The sequence below is a fragment of the Oncorhynchus gorbuscha genome, linkage group LG05 (assembly GCF_021184085.1).
Source record: "Oncorhynchus gorbuscha isolate QuinsamMale2020 ecotype Even-year linkage group LG05, OgorEven_v1.0, whole genome shotgun sequence".
In the NCBI taxonomy this organism is placed as follows: Eukaryota; Metazoa; Chordata; class Actinopteri; order Salmoniformes; family Salmonidae; genus Oncorhynchus; species Oncorhynchus gorbuscha.
Window position 1 is genome coordinate 8,371,741 of NC_060177.1, and position 25,328 is coordinate 8,397,068.

The 25,328-nt window shown below is 45.6% G+C and overlaps 1 protein-coding gene across 1 annotated transcript in view; it reads left to right on the plus strand.

Annotated features, from left to right (window-relative positions):
* Positions 1–12,615, plus strand: part of LOC124035489 (integrin alpha-11-like) — a 204,844-nt gene extending 192,229 nt beyond the window's left edge. Inside the window, 9 exon segments of the mRNA XM_046348942.1 lie at positions 6,843–6,919; positions 8,457–8,540; positions 10,145–10,235; positions 10,413–10,526; positions 10,644–10,727; positions 10,817–10,927; positions 11,029–11,124; positions 11,904–12,017; positions 12,473–12,615. Coding sequence (XP_046204898.1) covers positions 6,843–6,919; positions 8,457–8,540; positions 10,145–10,235; positions 10,413–10,526; positions 10,644–10,727; positions 10,817–10,927; positions 11,029–11,124; positions 11,904–12,017; positions 12,473–12,550 — 849 coding nt within the window. The 3' untranslated portion in view covers positions 12,551–12,615.
* The last annotated feature ends 12,713 nt before the right edge of the window (positions 12,616–25,328 follow it).

Genomic DNA, 25,328 nt, shown 5'->3' on the forward strand with positions numbered 1-25,328 from the left:
GTTAGTTGGGGTAGTATGTACATGTAGGTAGAGTTAATTAAAGTGACTATGCATAGATGACAACAGAGAGTGGCAGTGGTGTGGAGGGGGGGGCACCGGTTAGTTGGGGTAGTATGTACATGTAGGTAGAGTTAATTAAAGTGACTATGCATAGATGACAACAGAGAGTGGCAGTGGTGTGGAGGGGGGGGGGGGCACCGGTTAGTTGGGGTAGTATGTACATGTAGGTAGAGTTAATTAAAGTGACTATGCATAGATGACAACAGAGAGTGGCAGTGGTGTGGAGAGGGGGGGGGGCACACCGGTTAGTTGAGGTAGTATGTACATGTAGGTAGAGTTAATTAAAGTGACTATGCATAGATGACAACAGAGAGTGGCAGTGGTGTGGAGAGAGGAGGGGGGGCAATGTGAATAGTCTGGGTAGACATTTGACTAGATGTTCAGGAGTCTTATGGCTTGGGAGGAGAAGCTGTTCAGAAGCCTCTTGGACCTAGACTTGGCACTCCGGTACCGCTTGCCGTGTGATAGCAGGGAGAACAGTCTATGACTGGGGTGGCTGGAGTCTTTGACAATTTTTAGGGCCTTCCTCTGACACTGCCGGGTATAGAGGTCCTGGATGGCAGAAAGCTTGGCCCCTGTGATGTACTGGGCCGTTCGCACGACTCTCTGTAGTGCCGTGCGGTCGGAGGCCAAGCAGTTGCCATACCAGACAGTGATGCTCTCGATGGTGCAGCTGTAGAAGAACCTTTTGAGGATCTGAGGACCCATGCCAAATATTTTCAGTCTCCTGAGGGGGATTAGGTTTTGTTGTGCCCGCTTCGCGACGGCCATGGTGTGCTTGGACCATGTTAGTTGGTTGGCGATATGGACACCAAGGATCTTGAAGCTCTCAACCTGCTCCACTACAGCCCCGTCCATGAGAATGGGCCAAATACAGCAGACCTTACTGTGAAATGCTTTACTTACAAGTAAAGTGACTCTGCATAGACAATAAACAGTGAGTAGCAGCAGTGTACATGTAGGTAGGGGTAAAGTAACTATGCATAGACAATAAACAGTGAGTAGCAGCAGTGTACATGTAGGTAGGGGTAAAGTAACTATGCATAGACAATAAACAGTGAGTAGCAGCAGTGTACATGTAGGTAGGGGTAAAGTAACTATGCATAGACAATAAACAGTGAGTAGCAGCAGTGTACATGTAGGTAGGGGTAAAGTAACTATGCATAGACAATAAACAGTGAGTAGCAGCAGTGTACATGTAGGTAGGGGTAAAGTAACTATGCATAGACAATAAACAGTGAGTAGCAGCAGTGTACATGTAGGTAGGGGTAAAGTAACTATGCATAGACAATAAACAGTAGTAGCAGCAGTGTACATGTAGGTAGGGGTAAAGTGACTCTGCATAGACAATAAACAGTGAGTAGCAGCAGTGTACATGTAGGTAGGGGTAAAGTGACTCTGCATAGACAATAAACAGTGAGTACAGCAGTGTACATGTAGGTAGGGGTAAAGTAACTATGCATAGACAATAAACAGTGAGTAGCAGCAGTGTACATGTAGGTAGGGGTAAAGTAACTATGCATAGACAATAAACAGTGAGTAGCAGCAGTGTACATGTAGGTAGGGGTAAAGTAACTATGCATAGACAATAAACAGTGAGTAGCAGCAGTGTACATGTAGGTAGGGGTAAAGTGACTCTGCATAGACAATAAACAGTGAGTAGCAGCAGTGTACATGTAGGTAGGGGTAAAGTAACTATGCATAGACAATAAACAATGAGTAGCAGCAGTGTACATGTAGGTAGGGGTAAAGTAACTATGCATAGACAATAAACAATGAGTAGCAGCAGTGTACATGTAGGTAGGGGTAAAGTGACTCTGCATAGACAATAAACAGTGAGTAGCAGCAGTGTACATGTAGGTAGGGGTAAAGTAACTATGCATAGACAATAAACAATGAGTAGCAGCAGTGTACATGTAGGTAGGGGTAAAGTGACTCTGCATAGACAATAAACAGTGAGTAGCAGCAGTGTACATGTAGGTAGGGGTAAAGTAACTATGCATAGACAATAAACAGTGAGTAGCAGCAGTGTACATGTAGGTAGGGGTAAAGTAACTATGCATAGACTATAAACAGTGAGTAGCAGCAGTGTACATGTAGGTAGGGGTAAAGTAACTATGCATAGACAATAAACAGTGAGTAGCAGCAGTGTACATGTAGGTAGGGGTAAAGTAACTATGCATAGACAATAAACAGTGAGTAGCAGCAGTGTACATGTAGGTAGGGGTAAAGTAACTATGCATAGACAATAAACAGTGAGTAGCAGCAGTGTACATGTAGGTAGGGAAAGTGACTCTGCATAGACAATAAACAGTGAGTAGCAGCAGTGTACATGTAGGTAGGGGTAAAGAACTATGCATAGACAATAAACAGTGAGTAGCAGCAGTGTACATGTAGGTAGGGGTAAAGTAACTATGCATAGACAATAAACAATGAGTAGCAGCAGTGTACATGTAGGTAGGGGTAAAGTAACTATGCATAGACTATAAACAGTGAGTAGCAGCAGTGTACATGTAGGTAGGGGTAAAGTAACTATGCATAGACAATAAACAATGAGTAGCAGCAGTGTACATGTAGGTAGGGGTAAAGTAACTATGCATAGACAATAAACAGTGAGTAGCAGCAGTGTACATGTAGGTAGGGGTAAAGTAACTATGCATAGACAATAAACAGTGAGTAGCAGCAGTGTACATGTAGGTAGGGGTAAAGTAACTATGCATAGACAATAAACAGTGAGTAGCAGCAGTGTACATGTAGGTAGGGGTGAAGTAACTATGCATAGACAATAAACAGTGAGTAGCAGCAGTGTACATGTAGGTAGGGGTAAAGTAACTATGCATAGACAATAAACAGTGAGTAGCAGCAGTGTAAAAACAAAACGGAAGGGTGATGTAGTAGTGATGGTACCAGAGGGGTGATGTAGTAGTGATGGCACCAGAGGGGTGATGTAGTAGTGATGGCACCAGAAGGGTGATGTAGTAGTGATGGCGCCGGAGGGGTGTTGTAGTAGTGATGGCGCCGGAGGGGTGATGTAGTAGTGATGGCGCCGGAGGGGTGATGTAGTAGTGATGGCACCAGAGGGGTGATGTAGTAGTGATGGCACCAGAGGGGTGATGTAGTAGTGATTGCACCAGAAGGGTGATGTAGTAGTGATGGCGCCGGAGGGGTGTTGTAGTAGTGATGGCGCCGGAGGGGTGATGTAGTAGTGATGGCGCCGGAGGGGTGATGTAGTAGTGATGGCACCAGAGGGGTGATGTAGTAGTGATGGCACCAGAGGGGTGATGTAGTAGTGATGGCACCGGAGGAGTGATGTAGTAGTGATGGCACCGGAGGGGTGATGTAGTAGTGATGGCACCGGAGGGGTGATGTAGTAGTGATGGCACCGGAGGGGTGATGTAGTAGTGATGGCACCGGAGGGGTGATGTAGTAGTGATGGCACCGGAGGGTGATGTAGTAGTGATGGCACCGGAGGGGTGATGTAGTAGTGATGGCACCGGAGGGGTGATGTAGTAGTGATGGCGCCGGAGGGGTGATGTAGTAGTGATGGAGCCGGAGGGCTGATGTAGTAGTGATGGAGCCGGAGGGCTGATGTAGTAGTGATGGCGCCGGAGGGGTGATGTAGTAGTGATGGCGCCAGAGGGGTGATGTAGTAATGATGGTGCCGGAGGGATGATGTAGTAGTGATGGCTCCGGAGGGGTGATGTAGTAGTGATGGCTCCGGAGGGGTGATGTAGTAGTGATGGCGCCGGAGGGGTGATGTAGTAGTGATGGCGCCGGAGGGGTGATGTAGTAGTGATGGCGCCGGAGGGGTGATGTAGTAGTGATGGCGCCGGAGGGGTGATGTAGTAGTGATGGCGCCGGAGGGGTGATGTAGTAGTGATGGCGCCGGAGGGGTGATGTAGTAGTGATGGCGCCGGAGGGGTGATGTAGTAGTGATGGCGCCGGAGGGGTGATGTAGTAGTGATGGCGCCGGAGGGGTGATGTAGTAGTGATGGCGCCGGAGGGGTGATGTAGGTGATGGCGCCAGAGGGGTGATGTAGTAGTGATGGCGCCGGAGGGGTGATGTAGTAGTGATGGCGCCGGAGGGGATGTAGTAGTGATGACGCCGGAGGGGTGATGTAGTAGTGATGGCGCCGGAGGGGTGATGTAGTAGTGATGGCGCCGGAAGGGTGATGTAGTAGTGATGGCGCCGGAGGGGTGATGTAGTAGTGATGGCGCCGGAAGGGTGATGTAGTAGTGATGGCGCCGGAGGGGTGATGTAGTAGTGATGGCGCCGGAGGGGTGATGTAGTAGTGATGGCGCCGGAGGGGTGATGTAGTAGTGATGGCGCCGGAGGGGTGATGTAGTAGTGATGGCGCCGGAGGGGTGATGTAGTAGTGATGGCGCCGGAGGGGTGATGTAGTAGTGATGACGCCGGAGGGGTGATGTAGTAGTGATGGCGCCGGAGGGGTGATGTAGTAGTGATGGCGCCGGAGGGGTGATGTAGTAGTGATGGCTCCGGAGGGGTGATGTAGTAGTGATGGCGCCGGAGGGGAGGGCTGCCGTCTTATCGGCTCTTAACCAACCATGCTATTTTGTTTGTTTTTTCACGTTGTTCACATCTTGTTTTGTACATAATGTTGCTGCTACCGTCTCTTATGACCGAAAAGAGCTTCTGGATATCTGAACTGCGATTTTGCTGGAGCAGGAAACAGTTATACATTCTATCAGCAGGATAGAACAGCAGCCTCTGGTAAGACACGAGGCGGGGGACTATCCATATATATATATATAAACAGCTGGTGCACGATATCTAAGGAAGTCTCAAGGTTTGCTCGCCTGAGGTAGAGTCTCTCTCTCTACCTAGAGAGTTTATCTATATTTATCGTAGCTGTCTACATACGTCCACAGACCGATGCTGGCACGTAAACCGCACATACTGCCATAAGCAAACAGGAAAACGCTCATCCAGAGGCGGCGCTCCTAGTGACTGGGGACTTTAATGCAGGTGAAACTTAAAACAGTTTTACCTAATTTATGTCAGCATGTTAAATGGGCAACCAGAGAGGAAACAATTCTAGACCACCTTAACTCCACACACAGAGAAGGTCTCCTCGCCCTCCATTTGGCAAATCTGACCATAATTCTATCCTCCTGACTCCTGCTTACAAGCAAAAATTAAAGCAGGAAGCACCAGTGACTCAGTCTATAAAAAGTGGTCAGATGAAGCAGATGCTAAGCTACAGGACTGTTTTGCTAGCACAGACTGGAATATATTCCGGGATTCTACCGATGGCATTGAGGAGTACACCACATCAGTCACTGGCTTTATCAATAAGTGCATCGAGGACGTCGTCCCCACATGACTGTACGTGCATACCACAACTAGAAGCCATGGATTACAGGCAACATTCGCACTGAGCTAAAGGGTAGAGCTGTCGCTTTCAAGGAGCAGGAACCTAACCCGGAAGCTTAAAAAGAAATCCCGCTATGCCCTCAGACGAACCATCAAACAGACAAAGCGGCAATACAGGACTAAGATTGAATCGTACTACACCGGCTCTGATGCTCGTCGGATGTGGCAGGGCTTGCAAACTATTACAGGGTAAAAAGGGAAGCACAGCCAAGAGCTGCACAGTGACACGGGCCTACCAGACGAGCTACATTTTTTTACTTATTTGCTCGCTTGAGGCAAGTAACACTGAAACAAGCATGAGAGCATCAGCTGTTCTGGATGACTGTGTGTTCACGCTCTCCGCAGCCGATGTGAGTAAGACCATTAAACAGGTCAACAATCACTAGGCCGCAGGGACAGACGGATTACCAGGACATGTACTCAAAGCATTCGCTGACCAACTGGCAAGTGTCTTCACGGATATTTTCAACCTCTCCCTGACCGAGTCTGTAATACCAACATGTCTGTAATACCAACATGTCTGTAATACCAACATGTCTGTAACCGAGTCTGTAATACCAACAAGCAGACCACCATAGTCCCTGTGCCCAAGAACACTAAGGTAACCTGCCTAAATGACTACCGACCCTGATTATTATACATAACATCCTGAAATATATGTAGATATTATTTCTCTTGACGTAGTGATGCTGAATGTAAAACACTCCACTCTCACCTACTGTCCATAATCAATCTGTTTACATCTACATGAAGGTACAAGGTTCCTAGATTTTAAGGGTTGATTTAGAATCAGGCATATGTAAACTCACGGTAGCTACAGTGTGTCTCCATTGAACCCATCCATGTTGGCAGTACAGTAATTGTACATATGTTCTGACTTGGTCTTCAGAGGGGAAATGCCCTGGTTCTTAGTTTGGTACCAACAGGGCTGCAGGCTCCTTGGGTCCTGGGCCAAGGACTTAGTCCAGGTTATTGCAGGCTTCTCTCTTTAATCCCTAATGTGGGATGTATTATTGTCGGAGGCTGGGGACTGAGGGAGCGTACAGTTTGGAAAGGGTTTATATCCAGGAGAACCCTCACCCAGTGCTACTGCTCTCAGCTCAGCGCTACTCTGTGTCAACACCTGTATGCATGTTCTGACTGTTCTGTTGTGGCAAAACTCATGGGTAATGTGGCTAGTACGAGCACTGTAACGACCAAATCAGCAATGTTGACAGAACTGAGTTAAGACTGTCCAAGAATTACACAAGGAAAAAAGCTTTGACCCACAAAGTTATTTACAATGACGCATGATATTTCCTGTGAGAGAAATGACTACAGTAAATTAATATCTGGAAACATTTGTCATCGTGGTACTATAATACTCTCTCTGGTCGTCCCCACGTAGGTATCTTTCCGCCTGGAGTTTGAGTTCAGCCGATCAGTGTTCCTGGACCACGTACGTGTCATTCTAGAAGCCAGCAGGTGAGGGCGCACTAAACCACTTCAAATATTAAACCGTTTTTTAAACACTGATAAATATGATTTTTTACAGTTATGACCAGGTGAGATAATGAGCTAATGTTCTTAGCTCAGGAGTTTCTGCTCTCCTGACCTTCCTAGTGTCAAACAGTCACTAATCAACAGATGAGGGTGGTGTGAAACAGTCACTAATCAACAGATGAGGGTGGTGTCAAACAGTCACTAATCAACAGATGAGGGTGGTGTCAAACAGTCACTAATCACCAGATGAGGGTGGTGTCAAACAGTCACTAATCACCAGATGAGGGTGGTGTCAAACAGTCACTAATCAACAGATGAGGGTGGTGTCAAACAGTCACTAATCACCAGATGAGGGTGGTGTCAAACAGTCACTAATCACAAGATGAGGGTGGTGTCAAACAGTCACTAATCAACAGATGAGGGTGGTGTCAAACAGTCACTAATCAACAGATGAGGGTGGTGTCAAACAGTCACTAATCAACAGATGAGGGTGGTGTCAAACAGTCACTAATCACCAGATGAAGGTGGTGTCAAACAGTCACTAATCAACAGATGAGGGTGGTGTCAAACAGTCACTAATCAACAGATGATGAGTCACTAATCAACAGATGAGGGTGGTGTCAAACAGTCACTAATCACCAGATGAGGGTGGTGTTAAACAGTCACTAATCAACAGATGAGGGTGGTGTCAGACAGTCACTAATCAACAGATGAGGGTGGTGTCAGTCACTAATCAACAGATGAGGGTGGTGTCAAACAGTCACTAATCAACAGATGAGGGTGGTGTCAAACAGTCACTAATCAACAGATGAGGATGGTGTCAAACAGTCACTAATCAACAGGTGAGGGTGGTGTCAAACAGTCACTAATCAACAGATGAGGGTGGTGTCAAACAGTCACTAATCAACAGATGAGGGTGGTGTCAAACAGTCACTAATCAACAGATGAGGGTGGTGTCAAACAGTCACTAATCAACAGATGAGGGTGGTGTCAAACAGTCACTAATCAACAGATGAGGGTGGTGTCAAACAGTCACTAATCAACAGATGAGGGTGGTGTCAAACAGTCACTAATCAACAGATGAGGGTGGTGTCAGTCACTAATCACCAGATGAGGGTGGTGTCAAACAGTCACTAATCAACAGATGAGGGTGGTGTCAAACAGTCACTAATCACCAGGTGAGGGTGGTGTCAAACAGTCACTAATCAACAGATGAGGGTGGTGTCAAACAGTCACTAATCAGGGTGAGGGTGAAAAGAGGGTGAAAACCTGCAGATACTGAATCTCAATCAGCATTTCAACAATGAACTGATTCATCACACTAACCACAGACTACAGATCCACCCAGTGAGAAACAGGATAGACAGAAACTGAGCTATAACATCTCTGAAATATGTTCTCGTCACCCAAGGGTCACTTGGCATGCAGTCCCGTTGAGATGTGAGTTTGGCATGCAGTCCCATTGAGATGTGAGTTTGGCATGCCAGATTAGTTGAAATGCATTTTTCTCTCTCTGCAGTGACGGAGAGGAGGTTACCTTAGAAGACAATTTCAACGACATCTTTCACCCGCTGAAATACGAGGCTGACCTCCTATTTACAAGGTTTGTCTTTGTCACAATGTCCTCTCTAACGTTCCTTCTCCTTCTGGGGCGGCAGCGTAGCCTAGTGGTTAGAGCGTTGGACTAGTAACCGGAAGGTTGTGAGTTCAAACCCCCGAGCTGACAAGGTACAAATCTGTCGTTCTGCCCCTGAACAGGCAGTTAACCCACTGTTCCCAGGCCGTCATTGAAAATAAGAATGTGTTCTTAACTGACTTGCCTGGTTAAATAAAGGTAAAATTTAAAATAAAATGTAAATTCTGTCACTCTCCTTAAATAAAACAGTGATTCCCTGTCACTGACGGATTTAGTGTTGCACAGACACAATGGCAAATGTTAGATATACAGATATTTTTATTTATTATTTTATTTATTTAACTAGGCAAGTCAGTTAAGAACAAATTCTTATTTTCAATGACGGCCTAGGAACATTGGGTTAACTGCTTGTTCAGGGGCAGAACGACAGATTTGTACCTTGTCAGCTCGGGGGGTTGAACTTTGCAACCTTCTGGTTCCTAGACCAACGCCCTAACCACTAGGCTACCTGCTGGTTACTGGACCAACGCTCTAACCACTAGGCTACCTTCCGGTTACTAGACCAACGCTCTAACCACTAGGCTACCTGCTGGTTACTAGACCAACGCTCTAACCACTAGACTACCTTCCGGTTACTAGACCAACGCTCTAACCACTAGGCTACCTGCTGGTTACTAGACCAACGCTCTAACCACTAGGCTACCTTCCGGTTACTAGACCAACGCTCTAACCACTAGGCTACCTGCTGGTTACTAGACCAACGCTCTAACCACTAGACTACCTTCCGGTTACTAGACCAACGCTCTAACCACTAGGCTACCTGCTGGTTACTAGACCAACGCTCTAACCACTAGGCTACCTTCCGGTTACTAGACCAACGCTCTAACCACTAGGCTACCTGCTGGTTACTAGACCAACGCTCTAACCACTAGGCTACCTTCCGGTTACTAGACCAACGCTCTAACCACTAGGCTACCTGCTGGTTACTAGACCAACGCTCTAACCACTAGACTACCTTCCGGTTACTAGACCAACGCTCTAACCACTAGGCTACCTGCTGGTTACTAGACCAACGCTCTAACCACTAGGCTACCTGCTGGTTACTAGACCAACGCTCTAACCACTAGGCTACCCTGCGGCCTCTACACTCTAACCACTAGGCTACCTGCTGGTTACTAGACCAACGCTCTAACCACTAGACTACCTTCCGGTTACTAGACCAACGCTCTAACCACTAGGCTACCTGCTGGTTACTAGACCAACGCTCTAACCACTAGGCTACCTTCCGCTAGACCAACGCCTAACTACACTCTAACCACCACTAGGCTACCCTGCCACCTCTACACTCTAACCACTAGGCTACCTTCCGGTTACTAGACCAACGCTCTAACCACTAGGCTACCTTCCGGTTACTAGACCAACGCTCTAACCACTAGGCTACCTGCTGGTTACTAGACCAACACTCTAACCACTAGGCTACCCTGAGGCCTCTACACTCTAACCACTAGGCTACCATGCCGCCCCATGCCACTGTACATGATTGAGTGTATCACCTTCCTTTCTCCGTAAAGGGACTCCAACCCCTCTGGCTGTGAAATCAAAGCAGACCTCTCCCTGGAGATACCAGGAAATATTGGTCCTCCATTTAACTTCACCTTCCAGGTGAGGATGAAAGGTCACAACACACAGGGTTGCGGCACAATCATACATCAACCACGCAACAATCAATTGTCTTTACAGTGTAGAAATACTTTATATTGCAATTACATTTACAAAATACCCCAACTCTTTTTTTATTGCTTGAGTTAAGACTGAATTAGTGCACTATATTTCTCCCAGATTCAGAACCTGGGCTTCTTTCCCGTGACGGACCTGCAGTTGAATATCGAAATTCCAGAGATGACCAAAAACGGGAACCAGCTGTTGCAGATATCGGACTTCCATATTGACAAAGTGAGAGGACTTGAAAATCTGGCCAAGGACTTAGAATGGTCTGCTTCCTTTGAGAGACCACCAAGTGTGTACTCATACTGTCTCGGTTCTAACGGAGATGTAATTCTGTCTCCTTAGACAGACGGTACCCGCTGCATACCCCCTCAACATGTGGCACAGAGCAGGGCGTCCCCAGAAGACCTCTCTCGAGTCTCACGCCTGGTAACCCACCCACACCATATGATTTCAACTAGCTTACCTAAATAATGGAACATTCTTAACTAACAAGCTTGTGTTTGGCCTCTATTCAGAACCAGTCCAATACTCTGCCTCTGCCGGTCCAATGCACTGTCAACCTGAACCCCTACAAGGAAGTCAGCGTCAGAATCAGGGGGGCACTGCGGTTGGACGCCTTGCATGCTGTGAGTATATCGCATTCCGCGGCTAAATCCTACACTCCTTGAGCATGTCTGTGAGACGTTAACTTCATGTTGTGTTCATTCACCCTCTCTTACAACACCAGCTGAGGTTCAAAGTCCTGGAACTGGTGACAAGTGCAACAGTAGAACTTCCACCTTCAAGCCCCATGTTTCTTCATGAAGAAAGGCCTGTCAGACATGTGAGTACAAAACACTCCGAGTCAAGACACACTTCAGTGCATAACCCCTTCTATAGTGTCATTCATTCATTCATTCATTCCATGGAAAAGTTGTATTTTCAATCGCAGCCTGGCCAAGAGACTAGACTACTTCTCACTATAGTTGCAGTTCGTGTTCTACAAATGAGCTCCTAATAGCTATGCAGAATCCTCACAGCCAAGGCTGTTATTCTAACACACATGATTGACTGCATGGTGCTTAAGGACCGAAAGGACCAACAGCAACACATGTGGCGTAGCCCTGTTCTCCCATACACTGCTCTTTGCTGCCACCTATAGGCCAATATTTAGAGTTAAGCAACAACCAGTCACACAAAGTTGTTATGCATTGAACTCAGCGCTCTTAGAAGCACAACCAGTTCCCTTCATCTCTGCTTTTGACGAGACTCCACAGGGAAAGAGAGCATGGAAACATTTTATTCTGAATGCATCGTTGGTCAGATGGAATTCCAGTCAAACCGGTGATCCACACAAGATGCCACCGTGTTAACACTGACCCACAAAGCATCACGCAAGATCTGCATATGTGTGTGTGTACAAGAGCATCTTTTTTTTTACCCTAGAATCTGCCCTTCGAAAGTCTTCCAATGATAGAGAAAAGCAACATGTAGTAAGATTCCCAATAGTAGACTGTTATCTGTTATCTACTGCAGTCTATGACGTGTAAACTGAATTAGGATCAGCTTTTGTTATTTGATCTGGGTGCCATTTTGTCTTGTTTTGTGTGCTTGTTTCCACAGATAATCCTGGAGATTAGGAAAGAAGGGGATTACAGAATCTCAATCTGGATTATCATTGGGAGCACGCTGGGAGGGTTGTTACTGCTGTCCCTGCTCAGCCTAGCTCTATGGAAGGTAAACCCTGCCCTACTACCCTGGAGCTCTCATCATGTACAAACATTACAACGGCATGATGATCACAATATACATTTATCATGGACATGATCATATCTAGATAGTGAGTTTACAGCAACAGGATTTGTGTTTGTTTAAACTAGATAGATAATTACCAGATTGCACCTGTAATTGTACTGTCCTGGATTGCAGAAGTGACAGTGAGCATAGTGTGCCATTTCAAGAACACTCAGGTTCTTTCTCTAAATTCAGGAGGAGGATTTTAACTGACTGACGTCTAGACAGTGTTGTAACTGCAGTGCAATAGTAGACGACACTGCCCTCTTCTGGCAAAGAATGATTGTACATTATTGTATGTATTTTCCCACACTGATAAAGCCAGCTGAGATTGTTTCTATGAAAACGATCTAGAAGTATCTATGCCTCTCAATCTCACTTCTCCCTCCTCCTCCAAGCTTGGCTTCTTCCAGAGGCAGAAGAGGAGAGAAGAGGATGAGCAGGAGACCAATGGAAAGGTGGCAGAGGAGCGGTAACTAACGCAGGCGAGGGACCAGCCATCACACACACACAGGGGAACCAACACTCAGGGACTGTCCCATCCCCCGACACCACAGCGGTACAGTCCAGAAGGCTCTGCCAGATGAGACCGTCAGATCAAGACCTGCTCAGTGCACTGGATGACCAACTGTACCTGTATGACCCATGAGACGTTAGCACTACCAACCATAATGCCCTGCCCTTCACTGTACTGCTGAGACTACTGGACCCTCCTCTGTGCCTCGTTACCCATACCCACCTCTGACCTCTACCCTTTAGCTAGACACCCTTCCCCATGGTTACCCACCTCTAACCTCCACCCACACTGCCTCTGGTCACCCACCTCTGACCTCTACCCTTTAGATAGACACCCTTCCCCATGGTTACCCACCTCTGACCTCTACCCTTTAGCTAGACACCCTTCCCCATGGTTACCCACCTCTGACCTCCACCCTTTAGCTAGACACTCTTCCCCATGGTTACCCACCTCTGACCTCTACCCTGTATCTAGGCATGGCACCCTTCCTCCTAACCACATTGAAGAGCGATGGAGAGATATTTTGGTTGATGAGTCCATTCCTATTGGTGTAATAATGACTAACTTGGAAAAGGCTGCAGTTATAGTCAGACAATGATTCTGAGGCAAGCAGCTTAAATTTGATTCACCTTGGTAGGCTTTGTTTTGAGATAACTGTACAAGAAGAAACCTCAAGGTGCTGTGCCAACTGCAGGTGGCAATATTGGCTTACTATGGCCTACTGCGCTGACATGTACAGTACATACTTCTGGAGAGAAACACAAAGACCAAGAAGTTGGCGGTATGTGCCAGTAGATGTGACTCAACCCAAGTGACTTTTAGACAACGGTATTGTGAACTGAAAATCTCCAAGACACCAGGACAACAATTGTCAACATTCAAGAACCTCTCTGGTGCTTTTGTTTCCAGAGAACTTTGTTTCCAGAGAACTGTTTTTTGTAAGTCTGTTTTGGAGATCCCACGTTCCTTCCCCTCTCATACTAGTCCTACAGTATCTCCATTGGAGGAAAATACATGGAATAAATTCATAATTTTGATGCACTTTTACTTTGTAGAAATACAAACTTGAATTTTGTAAATAGTCAAGTAACTTTTTATACATAACCAAGCCTGATATTGTGATTTTCCAGTATTCCCCACAAGGATTGTGGCATTATCCTGTTCCTCTAGAGACATGGCAAATGAGTTTAGCCTACGAGACAAATACAAATGGGTTTTCTGACATGCTTTGCACCACAACAAATAGCCTTTGAAGAAAGGATATGCATAGAACTATTCTCCATGCACCTGTTCTGAGCTGTTGAAGGACGACTTATTCAGGATTTCAACAAAATGGCGTGCTTCATGTAATGTTACATGATCAAATGAGGATCGGACCATTGGTGTTGTGCTTCTATGTGCAAATGAATCATTTTCAAATGTTTTTTTTGTCAATGAAATCCCTTTTGTTTATTCATGAATATCAGTGTCCACCCCATGTGGACGAGGTATAAATCAACTCTGATACATCTAGAATAAAATATGTCAAATGTGTTGTATCTATTGTTGTGTTGCCTCACCTTTATCAGCGTTTTGTATGAGACACTCCTTCAATGCCCGTCACCGTGAAACATGCACACAATTGTATAGAAGTAAGTGACAAAAATAGCCAACTGAATAGCCGATACATTGAAGCTGGCTTCTAAGACAGAGAGCCTTGGAACTAGGCAAAAGTCCTGACCAGCAGAGCCCTGGGACAACATCACATAACTAAAGTATGTGGTGGATAAATGAAGATCGTTCACTCAGGCCATTTCCCATTGAAAATAATGGTCAGTTCAAGTCTACTTGTAATGGTGTAGTCTTCCATAGACACCAATGCAATAGCAGCTGGGTCTGATCTAGTTAGTTCATTGACTTTCCTTGAACCAGAAAAAAACAGTGAGTGGAGTGTCTCACTTCCTCTTCAGTCTCTGGTAAAGCTCCACGTATTATGTACTTTAAGTGAGTAATGTGTTAATGATATAAATTCTCCATAACTTATCTGCTAGAATCAATAAACTCAAACTACAGTTGAGATCCTACGCCCACGTGAAAAATTCCTTCCCCCAACTTTCATCCGCATGTGTTCCACTGTGTGTGTGTGTGTGTGTGTGTGTGTGTGTGTGTGTGTGTGTGTGTGTGTGTGTGTGTGTGTGTGTGTGTGTGTGTGTGTGTGTGTGTGTGTGTGTGTGTGTGTGTGTGTGTGTGTGTGTGTGTGTGTGTGTGTGTGTGTGTGTGTTTGTGTGTGTAGATACTGGATATAATGACAAGATACTTGTGTTGTCGCCCTAACAATGGGATTCATTGTCCACAGAGCGGAACGGCGGGCTGTCAAGCTCACGCCTATTCCCCTCTTTGGATTGGTGGATACATATTGTTATTTGAACACTTTTAAAATATTCGATGAGGGGTGTTGACATCCACCACCTGTGTTCAAGGGAGATGCTAGCCTCACGAATGTGCATAAGGTTTCGAATGGACTTGTCATTTTTTAAACAAAATAGTGTGATTTCAAAGTGGAAGAAAAATACAAACGTGTTATTAAATGGAAAATAAAACACTGTTGTTTAGCTTCAACACCCCGAGTCAATATAATCACCTTTGGCAACGTTTACAACTGTCAGTCTTTCTGGGTAAGACTCTAAAAGCTTTTCACACCAGGATTGTTCAATATTTGCCCATTATTCTTCAAACTTTGTCAAGTTGGTTGATCATTGCTAGACAGCCATTTTCAAGTCTTGTCATAGATATTCATGCCAAAAATGTAAATAAGCCACTCAGGAACATTCAATGTCATCTTGGTAAACAACTCCAGTGGATATTTGGCCTTGTGTTTTGGGTTATTTTCCTGCTGAAAGTTGAATTTGTCTCCAAGTGTCTGGTGGAAAGCAGACTGAACCAGGTTTTCCTCTAGGATTTTGCATGTGCTTAGCTCCATTCCGTTACTTTTTGTAATCCTAAAAAAAACTCCCTAGTCCTAGCCAATGACAAGCATACCCATAACATGTTGCAGCAACCACCATGCTTGAAAATGTTTAGAGTGGTACTCAGCAATATTCCCTCTAAACTGCGTGCCTGCGCAGCAGCCTGAGACTGCCTCGCAGAAGAAATATCAGCCCATGGAAAGAAGCCCGAGATTGAACTTCATTCACTTGAGAGTTTTCCGTTAGTTAACACGATCAACGTTTCCCTTTACTTTGGCAATTGTGATCCAATCAACAGCAGCATTAGCCACTTTCAACGCAACATACCTAAACAAGAAGAACTATGCAAGAAGTGTTGAAGGCAGAGAGCTTCAGACTAGGATTCTATTGTGCATGACTCAGCCAGTACACTAGACAGACTACACAGACCAGTGCAGCATACCCAAAAGAGCTGCAGTAGGCCTATATGCAAATAGACCATTTCCATATATGGATCTGTGCCATTTACATTGAATTGGACTGCATTTCCAGCATGATCGGTCTTGAGTAAATGTTCTTGTTTTGAGATCAAAGGGAGAACTGCATGTATCCACGTGTTTTGTTTATATCCTCTGCTAGTTAGTGAGTTATTAGCCCAGTTATAGATCATTTGTAGTCAGCAATAGGGGAGTGAATGTTTCCTACAAGAGCATAAAACGTGCTTTTCGAGACATATTTGAAAAGGGGATTTTTATTGCCTTAAAGGGGCAGTGTTGTATTTTGAGACAGGATTGAATAAGATGAGTAGCCAATAGGCAGAGGGTAGCATAATGTATCTGATTCTCTGTAATAATATTGTGGGAATAATAATGCACCTTATTTTGTAAAGTGGTTTCTGGTGTTGTACGCCACAATATTTTCAGTCACTTCCCTATCTGAAAGACAAGAGGATAAACAGGTTAATGGCAAGCCCCGTGTCATGAGGGACTGAGTGTGTTTTCTTATATCAGTTATTTCATGTACTGGTTTCATTCATTAAAGTCATGAGTAACCTACACACTGCATTTCGGTCTGACTCTCTTCATTCAACAGATGAACTTCTTACAGAAACACCCACCACTCACAGACCGAGCAGTGTGTAAACTGGCAGAAGCTAAAGGAGGATGTTATGGACAGCAGAAGCATGGAGTATACGTGTCGTGGGAAGAAATCGACAGGTGGGCGGCCGACCCAGAGCGAGTGCAGGAGCCCGCCTGGGATTCGCTTCAGCAGTGCGAAGAGGGCTACAGGCTAATGGAGTCGAAGAGGAAAACACGGAGACGCAGAGCGAAAACCTGAAAGTAACGGGGGAGAGCGCAGAGAGAAAGTGGCTGAGTCAGGAGTCAGACCTGAGCCTACTCTCCCTGTTAATTGTGAGGAGCAGCAATATGAGGACTTCTGGTCTTGGGAGATGATATTAGACGGTAAAGGACCCTGGGCGCAGCCGGGAGTATATCGCCGTCCCAAGGATGAAATAGATTCGGATAAAGCGGAGAGGCGCAGGTATGAGGAGGCAGGTGACACGGTGGAAACGGAAAAACAGCCCCAAAATTTTTTGGGGGGCTAGAAGGGAGAAAGTTATGCCAGGTAGGAGACCTACGCATACTCCCTGTGCTCACCGTTGGGCTAGAGAGACCGGGCAGGCACCGTGTTATGCTATGGAGCGCACGGGGTGCAGAGCCAGCTGCGGCACATACCAGCCCTTCCTATTGGCCGGGCTAGAGTAGGCATCGAGCCAGGTAAGCTTGGGCAGGCTCGGTGCTCAAGAGCTCCAGTGCGCCTGCACGGTCCGGTCTATCCAGAGCCACCTCTACACACCAGTCCTCCGGTAGCAGCTCCCCGCACCAGGCTTCCTGTGCGTGTCTTCGAGCCAGTACCACCAGTTCCAGCACCACGCACCAGGCCTCCAGTGCGCCTCGCCTGTTCAGCGCAGCCAGCGCTTTTCTCTTCTCCTGCGCTGTTGGAGTCTACCGCCTGTTTAGCGCAGCCAGAGCCTTTCTCCTCTCCTGCCCTGCCGGAGTCTCCTGTCTGTCCAGCGCCGCCAGTGCTCCCAGTCGGCCCAGCGCGGCCAGTGCTCCCAGTCGGCCCAGCGCGGCCAGTGCTCCCAGTCTGCCCAGAGCGGCCAGTACTCCCAGTCTGCCCAGCGCGCCAGTGCTCCCAGTCTGCCCAGCGCGGCCAGTGCTCCCAGTCTGCCCAGCGCCGCCAGTGCTCTCAGTCTGCCCAGCTCCGCCAGTGCTCCCAGTCTGCCCAGCGCCGCCAGTGCTCCAAGTCTGCCCAGTACTCCCAGTCTGCCCAGTGCTCTCAGTCTGCCCAGCGCCGCCAGTGCTCCCAGTCTGCCCAGTGCTCCCAGTCTGCCCAACGCCGCCAGTCTGCCCAGCGCCGCCAGCGCCGCCAGTCGGTCCAGCGTCGCCAGTCTGCCAGGATCCGCCAGAAGTGCCAGTCTGCCAAGATCTTCTAAATCGGCCAGACAACCTGAATCATCCAGTTCCACCAGCCAGCCAGGATTTACCGGAGCCTACTACCTGCCTGAGCTTCCTCTCAGTACTGAGCTTCCTCTCAGTACAGTAGTACTGAGCTTCCTCTCAGTACTGAGCAGTACTGGGCTTCCTCTCAGTACTGGGCTTCCTCTCAGTACTGGGCTTCCTCTCAGTACCGGGCTTCCCCTCAGTACCGGGCTTCCCCTCAGTACCGGGCTTCCCCTCAGTACCGGGCTTCCCCTCAGTACCAGGCTGCTTCTGTCCCGAGCTGCCCCTCAGTCCCGGGCTGCCCCTCTGTCCCGGGCTGCCCCTCTGTCCTGAGATGCCCCTCTGTCCTGAGATGCTCCTCTGTCCCGAGCTGCCCCTCTGTCCCGAGCTGCCCCTCTGTCCCGAGCTGCTCTTCAGTTATGTGGGGATCTGGGTGAGGACTATTAGGCCATGGTCGGCGGAGAAGGTGGATGATCCCAGGACGCGAAGGGGAGGAACGAGGACATTAATGGAGTGGGGTCCACGTCCCGAGCCAGAACCGCCACCATGGACAGACGCCCACCCGGACCCTCCCTATGCTCTTGAGGTGCGTCCGGGAGTCCGCACCTTAGGGGGGGGGGGGGGTTCTGTCACGCCTTGGTCATTGTATTTTGTGTTTTTGGTATATGTTTGGGTAGGCCAGGGTGTGACATGGGTTTATATGTTGTGTTCCGTATTGGGGTTTGTATTAATTGGGATTGTGTATGATTAGGGGTGTGTCTAGTTAGGCTTGGCTGCCTGAGGCGATTCTCAATTGGAGTCAGGTGATTCTTGTTGTCTCGGATTGGGAACTGTATTTAGGTAGCATGAGTGCGCTTTGTATTTTGTGGGTGTTTGTTCCTGTCTCTGTGTAGTAGTCACCAGATAGGCTGTAATTAGTTTCACGTTTCGTTTGTTGTTTTCTTATATCAGTTATTTAATGTACTGGTTTCATTCATTAAAGTCATGAGTAACCTACACACTGCATTTCGGTTGACTCTCTTCATTCAACAGACGAACGTCGTTACAATGGGATGCATTTTCTCCATTGTTTTTGATGGTACATTATGATAAAATAGCCACAGTATCCTACTTGGCCACTGTTAAAACTAACTTAAAGCGGGTACAGACCAAATACATAACACTTTGTATTTTAGTGCCTTATTGCAAACAGCATGTTTTGGAATATTTGTATTCTGTGAAAGGTTCCTTCTTTTCACCCTGTCATGTAGGTTAGTATTGTGGAGTAACCACAATGTTGATCCATCCTCAGTTTTCTCCAATCACAGCCTCTGCAGCAAACGAGTCCTGTATCTTTGTAAAGACTGGGTGCATTGATTCACCATCCAAAGTGTAATTAATAAGTTCACCATGATCAAAGGGATATTGAAAGTCAGCGGTTTTTACATTTTTAGGTGCCTTTCTTTGCAAGGCATTGGAAAACCTCCCTGGTCTTTGTGTTCGAATCTGTGTTTGATTTCTACAATAATGTGTATCACTGCAGAGCAGCTAAAAATGACCATTTGAAACAACAGGAAACGCATGTAAACGTGTTGCATTTAGCATGTAAACGTGTTGCATTTAGCATGTAAACGTGTTGCATTTAGCATGTAAACGTGTTGCATTTAGCATGTAAAGGCGTTGCATTTAGCATGTAAAGGCGTTGCATTTAGCATGTAAAGGCGTTACATTTAGCATGTAAAGGCGTTACATTTAGCATGTAAAGGCGTTACATTTAGCATGTAAAGGCGTTACATTTAGCATGTAAAGGCGTTACATTTAGCATGTAAAGGCGTTACATTTAGCATGTAAAGGCGTTACATTTAGCATGTAAAGGCGTTACATTTAGCATGTAAAGGCGTTACATTTAGCATGTAAAGGCGTTACATTTAGCATGTAAAGGCGTTACATTTAGCATGTGAACGCGTTGTATTTAGCATGTGAACGCGTTGTATTTAGCATGTGAACGCGTTGTATTTAGCATGTGAACGCGTTGTATTTAGCATGTGAACGCGTTGTATTTAGCATGTGAACGCGTTGTATTTAGCATGTGAACGCGTTGTATTTAGCATGTGAACGCGTTGTATTTAGCATGTGAACGCGTTGTATTTAGCATGTGAACGCGTTGTATTTAGCATGTGAACGCGTTGTATTTAGCATGTGAACGCGTTGTATTTAGCATGTGAACGCGTTGTATTTAGCATGTGAACGCGTTGTATTTAGCATGTGAACGTGTTGTATTTAGCATGTAAACGTGTTGTATTTAGCATGTGAACGCGTTGTATTTAGCATGTGAACGCGTTGTATTTAGCATGTGAACGCGTTGTATTTAGCATGTGAACGCGTTGTATTTAGCATGTGAACGAGTTGTATTTAGCATGTAAACGCGTTGTATTTAGCATGTAAACGCGTTGTATTTAGCATGTAAACGCGTTGTATTTAGCATGTAAACGTGTTGTATTTAGCATGTAAACGTGTTGTATTTAGCATGTAAACGTGTTGTATTTAGCATGTAAACGTGTTGTATTTAGCATGTAAATGTGTTACATTTAGCATGTAAACGTGTTACATTTAGCATGTAAACGTGTTACATTTAGCATGTAAACATGTTACATTTAGCATGTAAACATGTTACATTTAGCATGTAAACGTGTTACATTTAGCATGTAAACGTGTTACATTTAGCATGTAAACGTGTTACATTTAGCATGTAAACGTGTTACATTTAGCAGATAATTTATGTAGATAAGGCTCAGTCGTGGAAGTCAATGACTAGTACACCATGAAAAACTCCACTCAGTGAGGTGCAGGGTGAGTCTCAGCATCCATCTCTGAGAATTCACAGTGTTCAGGAATTCTTTATTAACATGTTCTCTCAAAACACTGACTAAATGTAGAATGTTGGGCAGAGTCCAGCCTCCTCTCACTAGCTGGCCCTTACACCTGCCAAAATAGTTCTTCTTACACATTGGAAGCAGGACTGGAATTGTCGCTTTCACAAATAGGCAGCTTCCATCTTTGGGCAAGGGCTCTGACTAGGACCTAGTTTGGAGGTCCAATCCTGCACGGGGAAGCAGATGGCACTAATAACTGATTATCCATGTTCTTAGATACCCCGTTAATGAACTTTGAATGAAATTGTCTCCCATAAATTGTGCATGTTCCTACAACATACATTGTTTCGGGGTGTGTTGTGTAGGCATCTTAGTTTGTCTCTAAATAAACTAATATATGCAGAGCATTCAGACCCCTTGGCTTTTTCCATATTTTGTTGCACTTATTCTAAAATGGATGAAATAAACCCATTTTTTGCAAACATAAAAATAAAAACAGAAATACAAGTATTCACACCCTTTCACACCCTACAAGTATTCACACCCTTTGCTATGCTCAATTTAGCTCAGGTGCATCCTGTTTCCATAGAAACATCAAGGATGATCAATAACTTGGGAGTCCAACTGTGGTATATTCAATTGATTCGACATGATTTGGAAAGGCACACACCTATCTATATGAAAAGGTCTCAGTTGACAGTGCATGTCAGGGGGGGAATAAGTTGAAATAAATCAAGCCATGAGGTCAAAGGAATTCTCTGTAGAGCTCAGACAGGATTGTGCCAAGGCACAGATCTGGGGAAGGGTGCCAACATTCTTTTCAGCAGAATTTAAGGTACCCAAGAACACAGTGGCCTCCATCATTCTTAAATGGAAGAAGTTTGGAACCAAGACTTCTAGAGCTGGCTGCACAGCCAAACTGAGGAATTGTGGGAGACGGGCCTTGGTCAGGGAGGTGAACAAGACCCCAATGGTCACTGACAGAGCTCCAGAGTTCCTCTGAAGATGTGTGAACCTTCCAGAAGTACAACTATCTCTGTATCACTCCACCAATCAGACCTTTAGGGCAGAGTTGACAGACGGAAGCCACTCCTCAGTGAAAATGCACAACAGCCCGCTTGGAGTTTGCCAAAATACACCTAAAGGACTCTGACCATGAGAAACAAGATTATCTGATGAAACCAAGAGGATTAAACACTTTAGCCTGAATACCAAGCATTATGTCTGGAGGAATCATGGTACCATCCCTACAATGAGGTATGGTGGTGAAAGCATCATGCTATGGAGGATGTTTCTCAGCGGCAGGGACTGAGAGACTAGTCAGGAGAGGGAAAGACAAACGGAGCAAAGTACAGATAGATCCTTGATGAAATCCTGCTCCAGAGCACCCAGGACCTCAAACTGGGGTAAAGGTTCCCCTTCCAACAGGACAACGACCCAAAGTTTTTCATTTGTATTTATTTAATTAGCACACAGCCAAGACAACACAGGTGTGGCTTCGGGACAAGTCTCTGAATGTCCTTGAGTGGCCCAGCCAGATACCGGATTTGAACCCGATCTAACATCTATGGAAAGACCTGAAAATAGCTGTGCAGCGACACTCCCCATCCAACCTGACAGAGCTTGAGAGAAAACTCCCCAAATATAAGTGCGCCTAGCTTGTAGCGTCATACCCCAGAAGACTCGAGGCTGTAATCTCTGCCAAAGGTCCATCAACAAAGTACTGAGTAAAGGGTCTGAATTATTATGTAAATGTGATATTTCAGTTTATTTTGTATCCATAAATAATCAAACAAACACAGTAAACACAAGTTGCAGAATGAAGATTAAAGGGGAGAATCAGGTATGGGTGTGCGCACGCAAGCACCCATATGTAACTGACTCAGGTATGGGTGTGCGCACGCAAGCACCCATATGTAACTGACTCAGGTATGGGTGTGCGCACGCAAGCACCCATATGTAACTGACTCAGGTATGGGTGTGCGCACACAAGCACCCATATGTAACTGACTCAGGTATGGGTGTGCGCACGCAAGCACCCATATGTAACTGACTCAGGTATGGGTGTGCGCACGCATGCACCCATATGTAACTGGCACTGTAGCAGACAAACATTGGATGTAATGCATTTTATGTCTACCAGAGATTTCATTTAACACATTTAGAAAATTATGGAGATTACGATTGATATTAAAACACAGTCACCAACATCGGAATAATCCAAAATGCACCTCAAATCACAATTTCATAAATTAAAGATGCAGTCCGGGATCTTAAGCACAACAAACTCGTAACATTTTGCATGGATTTGATTGTATGATCACACACATGTGGTCAAAAATAAAATAACTTAGTACACACACACACAAACAAAAATGGGACCATTTTTGGCTCATGAGCACCACTTTCAAAACTGTCTGATATTATACAATCGTTTGAGAGTGCATCTTTAAAATGAATACTTCCCTTCACAAACAATATTTCTCCATAGTTATAATGGCCAATGCTTAATATATTTCAACATATCAGAAGTCTAGCCTAATAAACATTTCACATAAAAACATGTGAAAACACCCGTCGTAATTTAAATTCCTGAGAATGCGTACCTATTAGATATCCATGTTGACGTGACCTGTGCCCGCACTCCGCAAATCAGAGTTCACCAGTCCTCCGCCGAGTGGCTTCGACATGAAGGATCACTCCGCAATAAAAGGCACTTATACACTGTAGACGACAATTGAACCGCAGAAGAAAAAAAAATAAGAAAAGAAAGTGTCTACCAGCAGTCACGGTGTTTGTCAGCTGGAATGTTGTCTTTTTTTTAAAAACTTAGTGGGACAAGATGTACTCTGCTCATAGGTCAACTGTGCACGTCGGCCTCTCAAGACTTCAACTCATTTCATCTTGTGACAGCTCAAACTCTAAGCCAGCGGCGCCGCTCACAGGAGCGGACACCACAAATCGCACCACTTGCCGCCCGCCACCATACTCCTATTAAAGTCTATCGAGAACCTCGCTTACCACGCCCCCTGCGTAGCTCAGTTGAACATGAATTGGCAACTCCACTGCATTAGCATGGTTGGACCTCAGAGTAAAGAAACACACTGCATTAGCATGGTTGGACCTCAGAGTAAAGAAACATCAGCACTGTGGTTTGATTTTGACATGTGTGGGTGAATAACTAGATGGATAACTGATAACTAGATGGACGAGTAATGTCGTCCTTTGAAAGTAGTGATTGGTTATTGCCCATGTAAACTGCCTGTATACTCTCCTGCAAACATTTTAAATCTGCCCCTGAACAAGGCAGTTAACCCACTGTTCCCCTGAACAAGGCAGTTAACCCACTGTTCCCCTGAACAAGGCAGTTAACCCACTGTTCCCCTGAACAAGGCAGTTAACCCACTGTTCCCCTGAACAAGGCAGTTAACCCACTGTTCCCCTGAACAAGGCAGTTAACCCACTGTTCCCCTGAACAAGGCAGTTAACCCACTGTTCCCCTGAACAAGGCAGTTAACCCACTGTTCCCCTGAACAAGGCAGTTAACCCACTGTTCCCCTGAACAAGGCAGTTAACCCACTGTTCCCCTGAACAAGGCAGTTAACCCACTGTTCCTAGACCGTCATTGAAAATAAGAATTGCTTCTTAACTGACTTGCCTAGTTAAATAAAGGTAAAAAAAAAAAAAGTGGCTGTGAGTTTGAATCCCATTTGGGGCAATATTTTTAATGAGCAAACCCTCCACTGCTGGTCCTCGAGGGAAATCGAGCAAATGTGACATAGTAGCCAATGATCAAAATGCATATAAAAACCTTATACAATCAAGTGCACACATGTCATTTCACCTATATTCCTTGTAGTGACTAATATTTGTAAGATTTGTTGGCCTATAGCCTTTCAGTCGGAGTGACTCCAAGCTCAAAAAACATTGTAGCCCTAACGTACATGTAGGCTACTGTACACATCCATGCAGCCTCATATGCCGAGATATTATTATGCCCTAGTAGCAGTGTAGGTGAAGGCTGAAGTCGTAGGCCTAGCGCTTTATGGAATTCATTCTTAGGCTTCATTTTTAAGGTGATGGCTGTAGTTTCCTTAACAATACCACAATGAATGTAAATTCACATGTTGAAACAGAAAAATGATAACACGTGAGATTCATACTTACATCACAGGTGGTGAATATTGTCAGGAACTAGGGATCTAAAACTGAGGTCCATACAGATTTTTGCATGTGATGCAGTTAATTTGAGTATCAGAACGTGCCGGTGGACTTCTGTTAAGGATGCATTAGTGAAACAAAAAGCATTGGGTCATGCCAATTTTAAACTGGCCGAGACGGAATTTGTTACTGGATACAATTATCTGCTGGCCGTCCTCAGCATCGTGGCTAATTTCACCAGGTTGGCCTATGAGAAAAGCTAGCAGCTAGCCATTTTAGACCAATGGTAAAACCAT